We start from the raw sequence: 18,071 nt of genomic DNA, 5'->3' as shown, positions 1-18,071 counted from the left end.
TCCCTTTTGATGGCAGATTGTTTGAATGGCATATGGTTTCTAGCTAAACAATTTGATCCTCAGTTTATTAGGCGCAAGTGGAAACAATACATCTGTTCATAGGATCACTGTGCTGTGGAAGGCAGCATTTGCAGATGACAGAACTCTCTGTTCCATCTTCCTGCATGGAACAAGTTCCAGAAATCCCATACAAATCCTTTCCTAACACTCCATTCTTTTGAGTCTTTCTCTTCCTCTTTCCCTCACTCTCTTTCACAGCTTCCTCCCCCTCTTCTCATTACTCATTACGTCTATGTCGCCATCCACCTCTCTCTCGTCCTTCACTCCATCTTTATTTGGCATACCTGAAGACTCCTCTTTAACAACAATATTGGTTATTTGCACTCGTCCCTTCTCCACATTTGGTTTTATTAACATTTGATTTTCATTCCTGTAATCCTTTTGATTATTTATTAAAAAGTGCTATTTTACTGGAAGCTGTGATTGTTTAAATCCACCATCATCTTTGATTAAGATTCTGTTGCTTTGCTTGGTTCTTTAGACCTTGGGAGTACATTGACATTCACCATAACTTTTTTTTATGTTGCAGAGAAGTATGTGGAATTTGATCTCAATGACCAAGGTGACATTGGTGAGTTCTGGCAATTTGATAATCTTGTATATGAATGTAAAATGGCTTTGAGCGCAGTGTGACTCCAACTCCTGTCAACACTTCAAATGTGGAGAAGGGACAAGTGCAAATAACCAATATTGTTGTCAAAGAGGAGTCTTCAGGTATGCCAAATAAAGATGGAGTGAAGGAGGAGAGGTGGATGGTGACATAGATGTAATGAGAAGAGGGGGAGGAAGCTGTGAAAAAGAGTGGGGGAATAGGCAAGGAGAGAAATGGGATCAAGTGGTGTGAAGGAATCAATGAGGGAAGTGATGCACCATGAGCAGAGAGAGCAAAAGGAAGGGGGGTGAGGGAGAACAATAGAAGATGAAGGAAAAGAGATGAAAAGTCAAAATCATCAACGTGAAATAATCACTGATGTAGTGTCAGTGAAGTTTGGTATTGACACATATTCAGCCTAGTTCCAGCTCCCTTGTTCTTTTGTTAGTGTCTCTAAGTGAACTTAAAGGAGACCTTTTTATTAACACTAATTAGCATAATGCAGCAAACTCTCCACTTCCTATCAAAGCAATGAGCAACAACTTGTATTTCATCCTCAAAGACATAATAAGCTCCATGGTACGATGTAATAAAGTTGACACTGAGTAGACTGCAGGAATATTAGTACCAGATGTTGTGACAACTGACCAAAACCTTGTAACAGGGAGATTTTCGGAAATACATTTGAGATTTTTCAACACCAAATAAATCAAGCGTTGTGGGGAACAATGCATAAAATCAGAGTTGAGACAAAAGATCTTGAACAATGACAGTGAACGCTTGAGTAACCTGCTGCTCCTTTTTGTGTTATATTCACAGCTGAACATAGTTCTGAAGAATTAGTGACTGGGTGAGCCCTTTACTGGTCTGATGCCAAGCAGATCAACAACTCGGGCCCAATGTGTTTCATCTCCTTCCTCAGCGGTCCATTGCTGGTGTAACATTTCCTCCTGATTTAAAGAATCAGGCAGAATGGACAGAAGCCATGCTCTGCCGTTTCTCTGCTGCCTCTCCAATTAATCTTTTCCCTGCAGTCTTGCAAGATGTGTGAATACGCATGTCCTTTCTGGCAATTTTCAAGTTTATTGTCACCAAATACCTGGTACAGTGAGAGATTTTTCTATGAGCAGACTGTAAGGGTATGTCTAACATTCACGCAGCCATGCAGAGAGTACATTTACAGTGAATAGGATTACATAAAGAAAGATCAATTAGCACAATGCAGGCACAGCGTGATAGCACTGTTATGGGGGCCAATTATTTTGGATTTCAATTATGATTGAATCTCATTCCACCTTCCCCTTGAAGTAGTAGTGTTCAAAGTCATGATGAGTTTTGATAAGAGTAAGAAAGGAGAAACTATTTCCAGTGGCAGCATGGACAATAATTGCAGATTTGAATGAACTGATAGAAGAGAGAAACTTCCATGGAATAAGATTTGATTTCACCTCAAGAGAATTAAATGAATATGTGGAAAGGAAAAGATTCCAAGACTTTGGGGAAAGAACAAGGGAACTGAATTGAATGGAAACTTCTTTCAAACTACTGACCCATACACAAGAGGCTATATAATCATCCATTCTCTAACAATCGTCATTCTAGGTAGATAGCTTAGATGGCTTTGCTAGACTCCAGTTGTGGACTTTGTCAAGATTGTGCACTTCAAAGGATTATTGATGATTTTGATGCTCCTCATATCAATTTAGACTTGATGAGCCTGAAGCAGATGCTGGAGAAACTTGGAGTTCCCAAAACTCACCTGGAAGTGAAGAAGATGATTGCAGAAGCTACCGGTGGCAGCAGTGAGACCATCTCTTATCGCAACTTTGTTATCATGATGCTGGGCAAGCGCTCCACAGTTCTCAGATTGTGAGTATTGGTGCTCCTCAGAACCTCAGTTCCTTCCTTTGCTAAGTCTGGCCACGCTCCCCCCAGTGGCCATTTAAAGTTAGAGCAGGTAGACTTCCACTGAGCAACCCCACTGATAATAAAACAAGAGTTTCAGCCAAAGCTAAAGAGTGAAGTGATTTCTCCTCTGGGGCCCAGTAAAATAACTTTGGAACACTGTTGCACAGAAGTAGAATCGCAAAATTCATTAAAGGTCATTTGGCCCTTTGAATCCACAAGATTATTACTTGTGGATTATTATTAACTGACTGAAGGCATATTTGAGGCAGGGTGAGTTGGATTGTTGAATTGCTCTGACTTCAGTCAGTTACTCAGCTTAATTTTGAAAGCTACAAATCAATGCCTCCATTAATACCTTTGGCATTTACCTATTCTTAAAGCTGACTCAAGCCCCTTCCATCACTGTTTTTTATCTGTTCCACTAGTTTTATATCCTGATGAAAGAGCCAGGTTTCATACTTTGTCCTCATCCTTGAACAATATAAGTGATAGAAGAATAAGTTACAATGCAAAATTCCTGCCTTGTTTTATTTCCTATTTTAGCTTTCTTTACCACTGTCTCTCAATCTCCCAAAACCTTTGACCTATGAAGAGAAGTGCTGAATCTCATCACATACTAGCCTGCGGAAGTTAATGGGGTATGCATGTACTTGATTCTTAAACAATGCAAATTTGTACGAAAGGTCTAGAAGTTGAAGGAAAACCTTTCATTATGCATCACCTTTCACAGCCTCAATATGGTGACTTTAAAGCCACAGGATACAGAGAAGTGCTGAGACATTTTCTCTTCAGTGATGTTGGTTGAAAGATAACTGACCAGGACAATGGTGAGCACAGTTCAGGTCTGGGGAGGGAGATAAACAATAAGCAACTCTACCCATCGAGACTGCTCTGCCATTCAAATCACAGCTGATGTATTTTTCCTCTCAACTCCATTCTCCTGCCTTTTCCCTATAACCTTTGTCTCCCTTATTAATCAAGAACCTATCAACCTCTGGTTTAAATCTACTCAGTGACTTGGCCTCCACAAGAGTCTGTGGCAATGAATTCCTCAGATTCACCACCCACTGACTGAGGACATTTCTGCTTGGTTTAATGTTTTATGCAAAAGGTTGATCCTCCCTCAGTGGTCTGTCAAGCTAGGGCTAAAATCTTTGGAGTTGGAACTTGTAGTGCGCCTAACGCAACCAAGAGCATGGCCTCCGTGCAGGCCAACCACCCCCCCTCCCCCCCCCCCCCCCCAATTGGAGAATAGTAATGTAGTTAACCACTGCCGTAATCTGTATGTCAGACTCTTTAAATACTCTTTGTCAAGTATAGGTTTGACCTGCTTTGCTCACCCACTCCAGCTTAAAGGGGTAAGATTGGGGCTCTGATCCTGAAAGCCTGATATTAGCCACAGGTGGCAGGTGGGGTGTATTTAAGATTTAAAGGACATTTTGTTTTAATGTGTTTGTATTCAGTCTTAATATTTGGATAGGAAAAGGCCCTTTCAAGTGTGTAGCTTGACTTATTTAACAGACTGTGTATGGCATGGATTGTCTGTGTTTACATAGAACAAGATTAAGTGTAGACAGCAACTGAAAATAATTTGTTTCAACCAGCTGTGGAATTAGGTCCATTTGAATTCCAAAAACTAGTGTTCGATGAATTGAACCTTACAACTTGTGGATGAGTTGTTAATAAAGGATCCTGTCTGCTTAGGCAGACTGAATAGATCCGATGGCACAATTAGAAGAAAGTATGGAGTTCTCTCCAAAGCAAATGATTATCCCACAACCAACATCACTGAAAAAAGATTATCTTCATATTATCATATTGCAATTTCTGGGAGGTTGCCATGGATTAATTATCTCCCCTGTTTACCACATAACAATGATGTTCACAATCCCTTTTATTTTCTATAAAGGGCTAACTTCGTGAGAGAAGAAATGCAAGTCTTCCCGCCCCCATCCTATTTGTTGTGCTGTCCAGATGTCAGATCGAGAAGTCATTTGTTGAGCCCACCACTCACCAAAGGCTGATCAGAGTGAGATTCTTACCTTAGCTCTAATCTTAATTCATACTCAGGCAGGAATTTTACCAGTGAATGGTGGGCTACTCAAGTCCATCTGTTTAAGTTAGGAATTATCACAGAGAGTTGAAGTAAACCTTGTCAGCATCTGTGGAGTAGGATGCAGAGCTGAAGTCAAAGTTAGAGGTAAAATAAGTTCAAGGGACAGCAAGAATGAAAGGGAAGATCTTTGAAAGGGTAGAAGATAGGGGAGACTAATCTGGCAAAACTTACAGTAAGGTCAGGTGAAGTAGAGTGGTAAGGCATTAACGAATGACATAAAATGGGAGCGTGGAGATGATCCAACTTGGGGATGGCAACAAAGTGCTCCTTGCTTGCTTTGTAACTTGCTGGTGCTTTTAAGCTCATCTGTTTTTGTGTCATTACTTCTGACCCCAGAAATTAAGAGACATCATTTGAGGGGATTTAGATATCCTGAAGTCATACAGACTTGATACAAAGGCAGATTTTTTTTATTTTGTATCTGGATAAATGGTGTCAGTAATAATCATGACCTGTTGCCTATTATTCTGAATATGGAATTTCTTTTTGGTTTTAAACTAATTTGTTTTTTCTCTTATTATAACTTTGCCTTAAATATGCTAACATCACATGTTCAAATACACCTTGGAGCGAATTCTGTATGTTCTGCAACTCTTGTTAATGACGTTTCTTCTGCTATTCATTTTAATTGAAGGAGTGTCAACTGAAAATTTCCTTTCATCCTAATCTCACAAATTAAAAATTTAAAGTCAGAGCTAAAACATTTCTTTTCAGAATCATGATGTTTGAAGGAAAAAGTGACGGAAATGGTTCTAAACCCAAAAGACCTCCAGCTAAGAGAGACATCTCCAGCCTCCCTTGACCCTGGGCGATTGGATAAAGAGCTGGGAATTACTTTGCACCTTTCTTGGATTGTAATGTTTCATCTTTGCCTTCTTGAAGTGGTGGCTGAATGGGATTGCAGCAAAATGAAATCTGCAGGACTCAGCAGTCTTATTTCATATTTTTCAAATCTGTGTGTCCTTGTACAATGATGCAGAAATCAACAACTCAAAAAGCCAGGGCTATCCCAGAGAACTTGCAGACTAGTCCAGGTGTGGAAACAATCACACCCTTTTGTTGCAGACTCTGATGTTAGTGGGGAAAAAAAACACTGTTTAAATGTTGATCTTGTCTCCATGAATAGCATTGTTACTTCTGAGCCAGGAGATTGTAGTTTTACAATTCCAAGGGGTTGGGTCCTCAGTCACTGCCCCCAATGCTATAGCCAAGGTATGTGGCATTGTCAGGGCACAATTTTGAATACATTCCAACTGTTCTCATGGGTAGATTTAAAAAGTTCCCCTTACACGCAGTTGAAGAAAATCTGGGGGTTGTTTTTTTTTGTATCACACTGCTGTCAATGGGAGCTTGCTGCATGTACACTGGATGTTACCATTCTTACTCCTTAAAATAGTAATTTTCTGTCAAGGGCTTTGGTATAGCTTGGGTTACAAAACTTTCAGTTTAGAAATCCATTTTTTAGGTATTGCATCGGCTGGTTAATGTTCTAAGCCTGGGTGAGAATTCCCAATGTTGGCCAGTGCGCCTGTTCCTTTCTATCTCTCAATATGTTGCTACCATGTTATGTGGTATTGATTAAACCTGCTGGGCCTGCAGAAAGTAGTGGCATGGGAGGGTTAATCAGAAATAATAGAACTCTTTGTTCAGAAGCAAGCATTTGGCCTAATTCCTACTTACAGAGTTCTATTTGATTGATGAATGTGGAACATTTAAACAATACATGCAGCACAGTAACAGGCCATAATGGCCCTCAAGCCCATGCAGGCCAATTACACCCAATTAATTTACAACTCTCGATACTTTTCAAACGGTGGGAGGACAGTGGAGCCCTGCAGGAAACCCACGCAGACATGGGGAGAACGTACAAACTTATTACAGACAGTGGGGGGTCCGAATCCCAGTCCCAATTGCTGGTGCTTAACCATTATACCATCTGTGACATCCAAGTTGCAGTCTCCACAGAAGTGCAAGTATCTTGTGCTCACACCAGCGAACTTGTTTCTAATCTTAAAGATTTCAGCAAATCGCACCTAGCCCTACATTTTCAAGAGAAAGAAATTATAAAGGTTGAGAATGATAGGTTTTTGGATACTATCACAATGGAGGGATATGGGGTTCTGGTAGGAAATTTAATCCAAGGCAGAGATCAACCAGAAAATTGCAAAATGGGGAAAGACTATTTGGAAATAAGCAAGAAGTCTGCAGATGCTGTGGGTGGCCTCAAAGGTGCTGGAGACACTCAGTAAAGTTATGCACTGAGAGATCATAGGGGAAGGGAACAGAGGGCAGAGAAAGATGCTCTCAGATAAGGAAGGGAAGGGACCAGGGAGCGAGAGGGAGGAGGGAAAGTGCAAAAATGGAGTGAGGCTTACCAAAAATTGGAAAAGCTGATATTGATGCCGCCTGGTTGGAGACTGCCAAGATGGAATAGAAGATGTTGTTTCTCCAAGGACTATTTGGCCTTTGATGTGGTTACTCTGTTTTGTTCTGATTACTTTTGCTTACATTAATCATGTAATTTCTGAATCTGGCTTTATCCTTGTAAATCCTTTTGCATTTTCAATATTTAATATCCAAGTTATGTTTTGACTCAGTTCAATATGCTACCAATGCCATTCCATTTCTGTCAAGTTACTTTTCCTGCATCTAATATAATATTTACTTCAATTTCACTGACTTCATTGGTTTTGACTTTAGGAAATAGTTCCAAATACTTACTCTCTGTCCATCTCTTTTATGTGGATGGAATTTCTTGTGTGAAGATTTCAGTAACATTTTGTTAGAAACTGTAGGAAGAATGGTTCCATTTAAAATTTTGTACAGCTTCGAAGGTGAAATAAAGCAATTCTTACACATTAAGTCTCTCTGTTCATTTCAACTACTCTCATTGGAAATGACTGGCAGTAATCCTTCCCTGCTTTAAGAAAGGGATCCATTGAAGTGGTGCCAATGAACATGTGGGCAATTAATGCTGAGCTTAACATGAATATCAAACCCTCCCTTTCTAACATCTGCCTGGCACAGTAAGATCACATTAGAAGATATGAGAACTTGTTACTTGATGAGTATTTCACTGAAAGCAGAGAATACACCTTGTGCTTGTTGGGATATATTCACAACAATGACCTCATTATTAACACCCCCTCAATTAGCCAATTGTGTCTGAGAGGCATGAAAGAATGAATTACCAGGGATCAGACTCCAAATGTACCATTTCTGTTGATATATTTGTACCCGCATCATCTGAGTGTTCTGCCACAGACACATGGGGTGAGGAATGTTGGCACTTCATTATATTTACATTTAGGTTCTCAGTGGAGTGAATGAACTGAATTTCCTTGGTGCTTTTGGTGTAATGTCTTGATGCTGTAATGGAACTGTCCTGGAAATGTGCAATCTTGTCCCATTCTTTGAGTTGACATTTCTTCAATCTCAGGGTTGGAAATCTTTGAAGTTCTCTATCACTGAACACTTTGATTCAGATTTATTGTCAGGGTACATACATGACATCACATACAACCCTGGGATTCTTTTTCCTGCAGGCATGGCAGAATTACCACTAATTGGTAGTGCAAAAGAAAAACTGACTCAACATACACATGTAAACATTAAAGAAAAGTAAAGAAACTCTGCAGTTCAGAGGGGGAAAAAAATCAATAAAGTGCACAAGTAAGAGTCCGTAAATGAGTCCCTGATTGAGTTTGTTGTTGAGGTATCTGATGAGTCTTTTTTTAAAAATTATTTACGTATTTTAAACCACAGTAATAATTGATTACATTCAATTCAAAAATTATTTCAAAAAGTTATACGTGGTATATAACCCTTCCCCACATCCCACCCTCCCACCTTCCCTCCCCCCAACCCCTAAAGAGAGGAAAAAAAAGAAAGAAAACAGAAAATGAAAAACTGGAGGATGCCAAGGGAATAAAACATTTATACCATGAAGTCTATATTGGAGATTACTAAGAGGTGAGGACTTTGAGAGTCTATTAATCATGCAAATCCACATTTTGTAAATATGGGTGCCATATTTTCCAAAACACATATTTAGGTGGTGCGAGTCTTATGGCCCCTGTACCTCTTCCTTAATGGTATCAGCAAGAACAGAGCATGTGGTAGGTAGTGTGGATCCTTGATGATTGCTGCTGCTCTCCCATGACAGTGCCCCATAGATGTTTTGATTGTGGGGAGAGTTTTACCCATGATGTCCTGGGCTGTGTCCACTACCTTTTGAAGGGCTTTATTCTCAGATACATTGGTTTCCAGTTAATAGACCATGATACAGCCAGTCAGCGCATCTTTCACCACACATCTGGAGAAATTTGCCAGGGTTTTCAATGTCATGCCAAACCTCTGCAAAAAAGCAGAGGGGCTGTCATGCTTTCCTCACGATGGCTTTATTGTATTGGATAGTCATTGAACAAATTAAGATTGAGATTGACAACCTTTTGAATGCAATAAGAATCAAGGGATAAGATGTTCTGAAGGAAAGTGGAATTATGAATATTTTGCCATCTTTAAATGAGCAGAGGACATAATGGTATCAACACCAGTGGAACCCAGAAACAAGACCTCAACGTAGCAAAGTTGCAAGTCAGAACTATGCTTATGTTAAACAGCAAAAATTACATGCAATAGACAGAACTAATGGATCAGATCATAACTTTACAAGTGTGCAACATTCATCAATGAATGCTTGTGGACAATTCAACTAAAAGGAGGAGTAGACTGACATCCATAGCAACGGCAGAACTCACTGTGTGCTAAAGACAACGCTTGAAGCAGTGTAACCTCATTCATCCAGAAATCTCAAGGCTGGATATTCAACAGTTGACAATTCACCTTCTTGAGGCCCAAATCCTTTCCTCCACTTGCAAGCCACAAGTCAGGAGTATGATGGAATTTCCATAGTCTTAATGGATGCATTTCAAACAATATTAAAGAAGCTCAACACCATCTAGGACCAAGTATAGACAGTCTCATGTTCAAGTTCAAATTCAAAATTATTTTTGTTCAAGTACATACATGACATCACACACAACCCTGAGATTTTTTTCCCTGTAGGTTTGGCAGTTATAGGTAGTGTAAACTGTACTCAAGTAAAATTGTGTTTACAAAAGAGAAATGTAAACAAACTGACTGCAAATATAGAAAAAATAAATATTCAGCAATGGTGGGTGGGTAGCAACTGTTCCTGAATCTGGTGGGATGAGTCTTGTGGCACCTATTCTTTTTTCCTGATGGCAGCCACGAGAACAGATCATGTCCTGGGTGGTGTGGATCTTTGATTATTGCTGCTGCTCTCCGATGGTTGCGTTCCATGTTGATTTTCTCGATGGTGGGCGGAGTTTTTCCTGTTACGTGCTGGGCTGTGTCCATTACCTTATGCAGGGCTTTTCGCTCAGATATACTAGTGCTCCCATACCAGGCTGTGACGCAGTTGGTCTGCACATGTTCCATTATGCATCTGTAGAAGTTTGCAAGGTTTTCGAAGTCATACCAAACCTCTGCAAACTCCTGAGGAAGTAGAGGCACTGACGTGCTTGCTTCACAATGACGTTAGTGTGTTGGGTCCAGGAATTTAAATTTGCTCACCCTCTCCACCGCTAATCTCCCAATGATCATTGGATTATACATCTCTGGCTTTCCCTTCCTAAAGTCTACAATCAATTCTTTGGTTTTGGTGATATTGGGTGAAATGTTGTTCCATTCAGCCAAGTTTTCAATCTCCTGTATGCTGAGTTATCGCCCCTTTTTATACAACCCGCTCCTGTAGTATTGTCAGCAAAATTGTAAATGGTGTTGTCATACCTAGCCATGCAGTCTTGGGTGTAAAGCGAGTGGAGCAAGGGGCTAAATATGCAGCCCTGTAGTGCTCTGATGCTGGTGGAGACTGTGGAGATGTTCTTGCCAATCTCCACTGATTGGGGACAGGAGCACATCCAGGATCCAATAATACAGTGTGGTCCTGAGGCCCAGGTCTTGGAATTTGCTGATCTATTTTGAGGGGATGATGGTGTTGAAAGCTGAACTGTAGTTAACAAAGCATCCTGATGTATGCACCTTTGCTGTCCACATGTTCCAAGATTATGGGTAGAGCTAGTGAGATGGCATCTGCCGTAGACCTCTTGCTATGATAGGTGAATTGGAACAGATCGATGTTGCCACTCAGATAGGAGCTGATGCACTTCAACACCAGCCTCTCAAAACAATTTGGATCGCTCCAGGTTATGAAAGAGCTCACTTGTGGAGATCAGAATTTATTTAAATTTCCCCATGTCAAAAATAAGTCTGCCTGCTGTTTATCCATTTGAAACATATTTTACAAATACAATCCAGAAATGGAGTGATACTTTTCCTTTTTATCAATAATCCACAACAGTAAAAAGAACACATTAATTGCATGCTTAAAAATTGGAGGATGCTGACAGTCCCACATAAATAAGTGAAATGGAAATATTATCATTCCACAATTATTTGATATTTTTCTCACACTAATCAAAAACTTCCCAATTGAAATTCATGGTCTGAACACATTTCAGAAGACACTATATAAGAAATAGTTGGCTGTCTAAACTCAATTGATCATCTTTAAATCAATACCACTTTAAACAAAAATTGCTGATATTTTGTCTTTCTAATTTCATATATCAAACTGTAATATCTACACACCTTGGTTTTGAGGAAAAAATGAGAGTGCTGCCAGAGCTGTTTCTAACAACAGAGCTGTCACTGGGGTGGACCCGGGATGGTGGAGTGTGCAGACACACCGGTGCTCCAAAGGCTTCAACTGACCATTCCTAATGCCAGCAGCTCTGAACAGGTGTTAAATGGGCTGTTTTTAAACTTAAATCCTGCAACCACGGGTCTCTGCCAAACATAGCGGCACCTGTGCTTGGCAGTGGCCACGAAGGGTTGCAGACTCTGGGAGAACACCCTCTGTTCAGAAGAAGCAGAGACAATCCTACAGGATGGTGACCACGGCGGCAGACGAGCAAGGGGATCGGCGGCTGAGGGATCCACACAGGTTGCAGCTGATTTGTGGCCAGGAGATCCGCACAGGCTGCTGGAGACTGGCTCATAGGAACCAGGTATCGAAGCTGGTATTCTAGAGGATGCTGAGAGCAAGAAGGTCACCCGAAGCACCTCAGGTGCTGATGGGTTCCTGATCGTGTCAGGGGTTTGGATCTGGAGCTCAAGTTGCTAATGGATCAAAAAGGAGTCTTTGTGGCTTCAGAAGCGCCAGAGGTAAATCCATGGACACTCAGTGATACTGAAGGGTCTCTTTTGATTCTCTTTCTCTTATAGTGTCAGTGATGTCAGACAACACTAACGGTAACTCTGTCTGTCTTACATCTGACAGAAGTAAATATGTTCTGTACTATTACATGACAATAAAGGAATCTGGAATCTTGAATTTGAATTTTTGCACTTGCTAAAAAAAATTGGTTCATGGAAAATTCAAGAAAGAAATACTTATGTAATGGAGTAAAACCACAAAAATGTTCAAAGACCTCAGCAGCTCTTGCAGCATCCATAGAGGTAAAGATAATATAACCAATGGTTTCTTCAACCAAAAATAGACTTTATTCATGATAAATTATTTATAAGAGTAAAACCGTTCAAAGTCTCTTCCCACCCTTAGTTCGAATCCATGAAAGTCTGCAGATGCTGTAATTGTAGTAAAAACAAACGAATGCTTGAGGAACCCAGCAAGTCTTGCAGTCTCCATAGGAAGTAAAGTTAAAGGTTTCAGGCAGACCAAAGTGTGACAAACACCATTGACTACAAGGCCATCAGGCAGTAGTCGGCATGGAACATCCTGCAAACACGGAGGACTCTATGGATTCGGTGGGGTGGTTCTCTGAGCAGACCACCTTAAGCCAGGGATGGCCAACCTATGGTGCATATGCCCAAAGTGGCACATTGGATGATTAGAAGTGGCGCATTGCACCCCAGTGATAATAATGAAAAAGTAAGTCAACTCATGCAAAAAAATAACCAAAAACCGACTTGTAGAAAAAAAATCGATAACAGAAATTCAAGTAGCTGAGAGCTAGAAATGGGTTTGCTGAGAATAACTAAAACTTAGCAATTATTTTTAGTGAAATCAAAACAGATTCAAAAATCTCATTAAGGAAAGTAATGTTTATCTTGTTTTTACATTAAACCAATATATCATGTAAAAATGTTAAATATGTGTATATTAACATTTTTACAAAAATTGAATGGGAGTGCAATATGGTGCATCTGAACTAGTGTGTGAAAAAATTGACGCTTGGAATGTAAAAGGTTGGCCAACCTTGCAGAATGCCTTATAGAACTACAGAACATTACAGCATAATGCAGACTTCTAGAGGTATGTCAGGGTTGGGGGGCCAGGTGGCGGGTGAAATGGGGGAAGGACCAGAAGATTCAATTTTCGAAGAGTAGCTATGAAGTATTGAACTGCACGTTTCACAAACATTTCTACGACTGATTCCATCTGCAGTGAATTCGTCCATCGTTATTGAATGAAGATCTACCGAGACCAATGCCTGAAGAGGGCGCACAAAATCAGTGAACCGGTGCGGACTCGAAAGGCCAACATGGCCTGTTTCCGCTCCGTAAATGGTTATATGGTTATATGGTTATAAAAACAGGCTCCTTTGGCCCTTCTAGTCTGTGCTAAACCATTTTTAGCCTAGTCCCATTGACCTGTACCCAGCCCATAGCTCTCCATACTTCTCCCACCCATGTACCTGTCCAAATTCTTCCTAAATGTTAACATTGAGCCCACATTTACCACTTCAGCTGGCAGCTCGTTCCACATGCCCACCACTCACTGTGTGAAGAAATTTCCCTTAATGTTCCCCCTAAACTTTTCCCCTTTCAACCTTAACCTATGTCCTGGTTTGTATCTCACCTACCCTCAGTGGAAAAGGACTACCTACATTTACTCTGTCTATCCTCTGCATAATTTTAAATACCTCTCTCAAATCTTCCCTCATTCTTATACATTCCAGGAAATAAAGTCCTAACCTGTTTAACCTTTCCCTGTAACTCAGTTCTTGTAGTCTAGGCAACATTCTCTCCACTTTTTCTATCTTATTTATATCTTTCCTACAGTTAGGTGACCAAAACTGCGCATAATACTCCAAATTTGGCCTCACCAATGTCTTATATAACTTTATCATAATGTCCCAACTCCTGTTCTCAATACTTTGATTTATGAAGGCCAATATGCCAAAAGCTCTCTGTACAATCTTTAAATTTTTTTAAAATTTAAATTTAAAAAAATTTAAATGATTACAATTTTTGATTTTTAAAAATACGTTTAGACATATAGCACAGTAACAGGCCATTTCAGTCCATGAGTCCGTGCTGCCCAATTTACACCCAGTTAACTCACACCTCCAGTATGTTTTGAATGGTGGGAGGAAACTGGAGTCCCTGGGAAAACTCAATCAGACCCTGTTTCCTGATTGCTGGTGTGGTAAAGGCTTTGCACTAACCGTCGTGTCAACTGTGCCGCCTTTACCTATCCACCTGTGATGCCTCTTTCAGGGAATTATGTATCTATATTCCCAAATCCTTCAGTCCCCTACCATTTGCATTAAATTCCATCTGCCATTTTTCATCCCATTTTTCCAGCTGGTCCAGATCCTACTGCTAGCTTTAAAAACCTTGTTCACTGTCCACAACACCTCCAATCTTAGTGTCATCTGCAAACTTGCTGATTCAATTTATCACACTATTATCCAGATCATTGATATATGGTAGATGACAAACAACAATGGTCCCAACACCGATCCCAGAGGCACACCATTCATCACAGGCCTCCAGTCTGAGAAGCAATCATCCACCATTACTCTCTGGCTTCTCCCATCCAGCCATTGTCAAATCCAGTTCACTACTTCATCATGAATACCAAGCATCTGAACCTTCCTGACTAACATCCCTTGTGGGACCTTGTCAAATGCCTTACTAAAGTACATGTAGACAACATCCACAGCCTTTCCTTCATCAACTTTTCTGGTAACCTCCTGGAAAACCTCTATAAGATTGGTTAAACACAATCTAACATGCACAAAGCCATGATGATTATCCCTAATAAATCCCTGGCTATCCAAATAATTGTATATTCCATCTCTTAGAACACTTCCAATAATTTACCTTCTACTGACATGAGCCTCACCGGCTTATAATTTCCAGAGTTTCTTTTGGAGCCTTTTTTAAACAAAAAAACAGCGTGATCTACCCTTCCATCCTCTGGCACCACACCCATGGCTAAGAACATTTTAAATATTTCTGCCAGAGGCCCTGCAATTTCTACACTCGCCTTCTTCAAGGTCTGAGGGAATATATTATCAGGCCCTGGGGATTTATCCCTCTTCATTTGCTTTAAGACAGCAAACATTTCCTCCTCTTTAATCTGTATAGGTTCCATTACCTCACTGCTTATTTTCCTTACTTCTGTGCCTGTTTTCTGAGTGATTACTGATGGAAAAAAAAATTATGTTGTCTCCCATCTCTATTGGCTCCATACAAAGCCGACTACTCTGATCTTCAAGGGGACCAATTTTGTCACTTACCATCTTTTTGCTCTTAATATACTTGCAGAAATTTTCCTTCACTTTATCTGCCAAGACAACCTCATGTCTTCTTTTAGCCTTCCTGATTTCCTTCTTGGTTTTTCTTGTATTTTTAATGCTCCTCAGGTGCCTCATTTGCTCATGTTAATAATAATAATAATAATAACAATTACAGCACGGAAACAGGCCATTAGGCCCTTCTAGTCCGCACCGAACCAAACACCCCTTTCTAATCCCACCTCCCTGCACAATGCCCATAACCCTCCATCTTCCTCTCATCCATATACCTGTCCAACCTTTTCTTAAATAATACAATTGACTCCGCCGCCACTATTTCTCCCGGAAGATCATTCCACACAGCTACCACTCTCTGAGTAAAGAAGTTCCCCCTCATGTTACCTCTAAACCTCTGCCCCTTAATTCTTAACTCATGTCCTCTTGTTTTAATCTTTCCTCCTCTTAACGGAAATAGTCTATCCACATCCACTCTGTCTATCCCTTTCATAATCTTAAATACTTCTATCAAATCCCCTCTCAACCTTCTACGCTCCAAAGAATAAAGACCCAATCTGTCCAATCTCTCCCCATACTCCAGATGCTTAAACCCAGGCAACATTCTGGTAAACCTTCTCTGCACTCTCTCCACTCTGTTTATATCCTTCCTATAATTAGGCGACCAGAACTGCACACAGAACTCCAAATTAGGCCGCACCAACGTCTTATACAATCTCAACATCACCTCCCAACTCCTATATTCCATGCAATGATTGATAAAGGCCAGCATACTAAAAGCCTTCTTCACCACCCTATTCACGTGAGTTTCTACCTTCAGGGAACGATGTACCGTCACTCCTAAATCTTTCTGCTCTTCTGTATTCCTCAATGCTCTCCCATTTACCACATATGTCCTATTCTGATTCTTCTTACCAAAATGAAGCACCTCACACTTATCAGCATTAAATTCCATCTGCCATTTTTCAGCCCACTTTTCTAAGCAGCCCAAATCCCTCTGCAATCCTAGAAAACCTTCTTCATTATCCACTATTCCACCTATCTTAGTATCGTCTGCATATTTACTAATCCAATTCACCACCCCATCATCTAGATCATTAATGTATATAACGAACAACAATGGGCCCAATACAGATCCTTGAGGCACACCACTGGTCACCGGCCTCCAACCTGACAGACAATTATCCACTACCACTCTCTGGCCTCTCCCTTTCAGCCAATGTTCAATCCATTTGACTATCTCAAAATTTATACCTAAAGACTGCACCTTCCTAACTAACCTTCCATGTGGTACCTTATCGAAGGCCTTACTGAAGTCCATATAGACAACATCCACTGCGCTACCCTCATCCACATTCCTAGTCACCTCTTCAAAAAATTCAATCAGATTGGTCAAACATGACCTTCCTCCCACAAATCCATGTTGAGTACTCCTGATCAGACCCTGTCTATCCAGATGTTTATAAGTACTATCTCTAAGAATTTTCTCCATTAATTTACCTACCACAGACGTCAAACTTACAGGCCGATAGTTGCCAGGCTTCCTCCTTGAACCCTTTTTAAATAACGGAACCACATGCGCAATGCGCCAATCCTCCGGCACTATCCCCATATCTAATGACATTCGAAAAATTACCGCCAGAGCCTCTGCTATTTCCTCCTTCACTTCTCTCAATGTCCTGGGGAAGATCCCGTCTGGTCCTGGAGACTTATCCACCTTTATATTCTTCAAAAGCCTTAAAACTACACCTTTTGTAATCTCTATATTCCCCATATTTACCCAATTTGCTTTTTTTATCCCACATCTCCCAATATCCTTCTCCTTAGTGAATACCGAAGAAAAGAAACTGTTCAATATCTCCCCCATTTCTCTAGGTTCCACACACAGTTTTCCACTCTGATTTTCTAAGGGACCAATTTTGTCTCTAGCTTTCCTCTTACCATTAACATATTTGTAGAACTCTTTTGGATTTGTTTTCACCCTGCTTGCCATAGTTTTCTCGTACCTTCTTTTAGCTTTCCTAATTCCTCTCTTAAGATTCCTCTTACATTCAATGTATCTTTCAAACATCTCCTTAACTCCATGCTTCTTATATCTAATGTACGCCTCCCTTTTTCTTCGAACCAAGTTTCCAATATTCCTTGAAAACCACGGCTCTCTCAAACCTTTTGCCCCTCCTTTTAACCTAACAGGAACATAAAGCTTTTGCACTCTCAAAATCTGATCTTTAAAAGACTTCCATCTCTCTACTACATCCTGCCCATAAAACAAATTGTCCCAATGCACACCCTGCAAGTCCTTTCGCATCTCCTCAAATCTAGCTTTTCCCCAATCAAAAACCTCAATCCTTGGCCCTGATTTCTCTCTTTCCATAATGACATTGAAGCTGATGGCATTATGATCACTGGACCCGAAGTGCTCGCCAACACTAACCTCCGTCACTTGACCCATCCCATTTGCCAACAGTAGATCTAACACTGCTCCTTCTCTGGTCGGCACCTCTACATATTGTTGTAAAAAACTATCTTGCACACATTTCACAAACTCTAACCCATCCATTCCTTTCACAGAATGTGTTTCCCAATCTATATGTGGAAAATTAAAATCTCCCATAATTACAACCCTGTGCTTATCACAAATATCTACTATCTCCCTACAGATTTGCTCCTCTAGGCCTTGGTCCCCTCCGGGTGGTCTATAATACACCCCTACAAGTGTAACCTCTCCTTTCCTACTCCTCAGTTCCACCCAAATAGCCTCCGTGGATGTGCCCTCTAATCTATCCTTCCTAGGCACCGCTGTAAT

General features: G+C 40.5%; 1 protein-coding gene across 1 annotated transcript in view; it reads left to right on the top strand.

The window, feature by feature from the left end:
- The window catches only part of LOC138754424 (allograft inflammatory factor 1-like), a 30,305-nt gene extending 22,767 nt beyond the window's left edge, over window positions 1-7,538 (top strand). Inside the window, exons 4-6 of the mRNA XM_069918683.1 lie at window positions 590-631; window positions 2,359-2,521; window positions 5,391-7,538. Of these exons, the coding sequence (XP_069774784.1) occupies window positions 590-631; window positions 2,359-2,521; window positions 5,391-5,478 (293 nt within the window). The 3' untranslated portion in view covers window positions 5,479-7,538. The remainder of the gene's footprint in view (window positions 1-589; window positions 632-2,358; window positions 2,522-5,390) is intronic.
- The last annotated feature ends 10,533 nt before the right edge of the window (window positions 7,539-18,071 follow it).

Source organism: Narcine bancroftii, chromosome 1, assembly GCF_036971445.1.
Source record: "Narcine bancroftii isolate sNarBan1 chromosome 1, sNarBan1.hap1, whole genome shotgun sequence".
Lineage (NCBI taxonomy): Eukaryota > Metazoa > Chordata > Chondrichthyes > Torpediniformes > Narcinidae > Narcine > Narcine bancroftii.
This window is presented reverse-complemented; position numbering and strand designations above follow the sequence as displayed.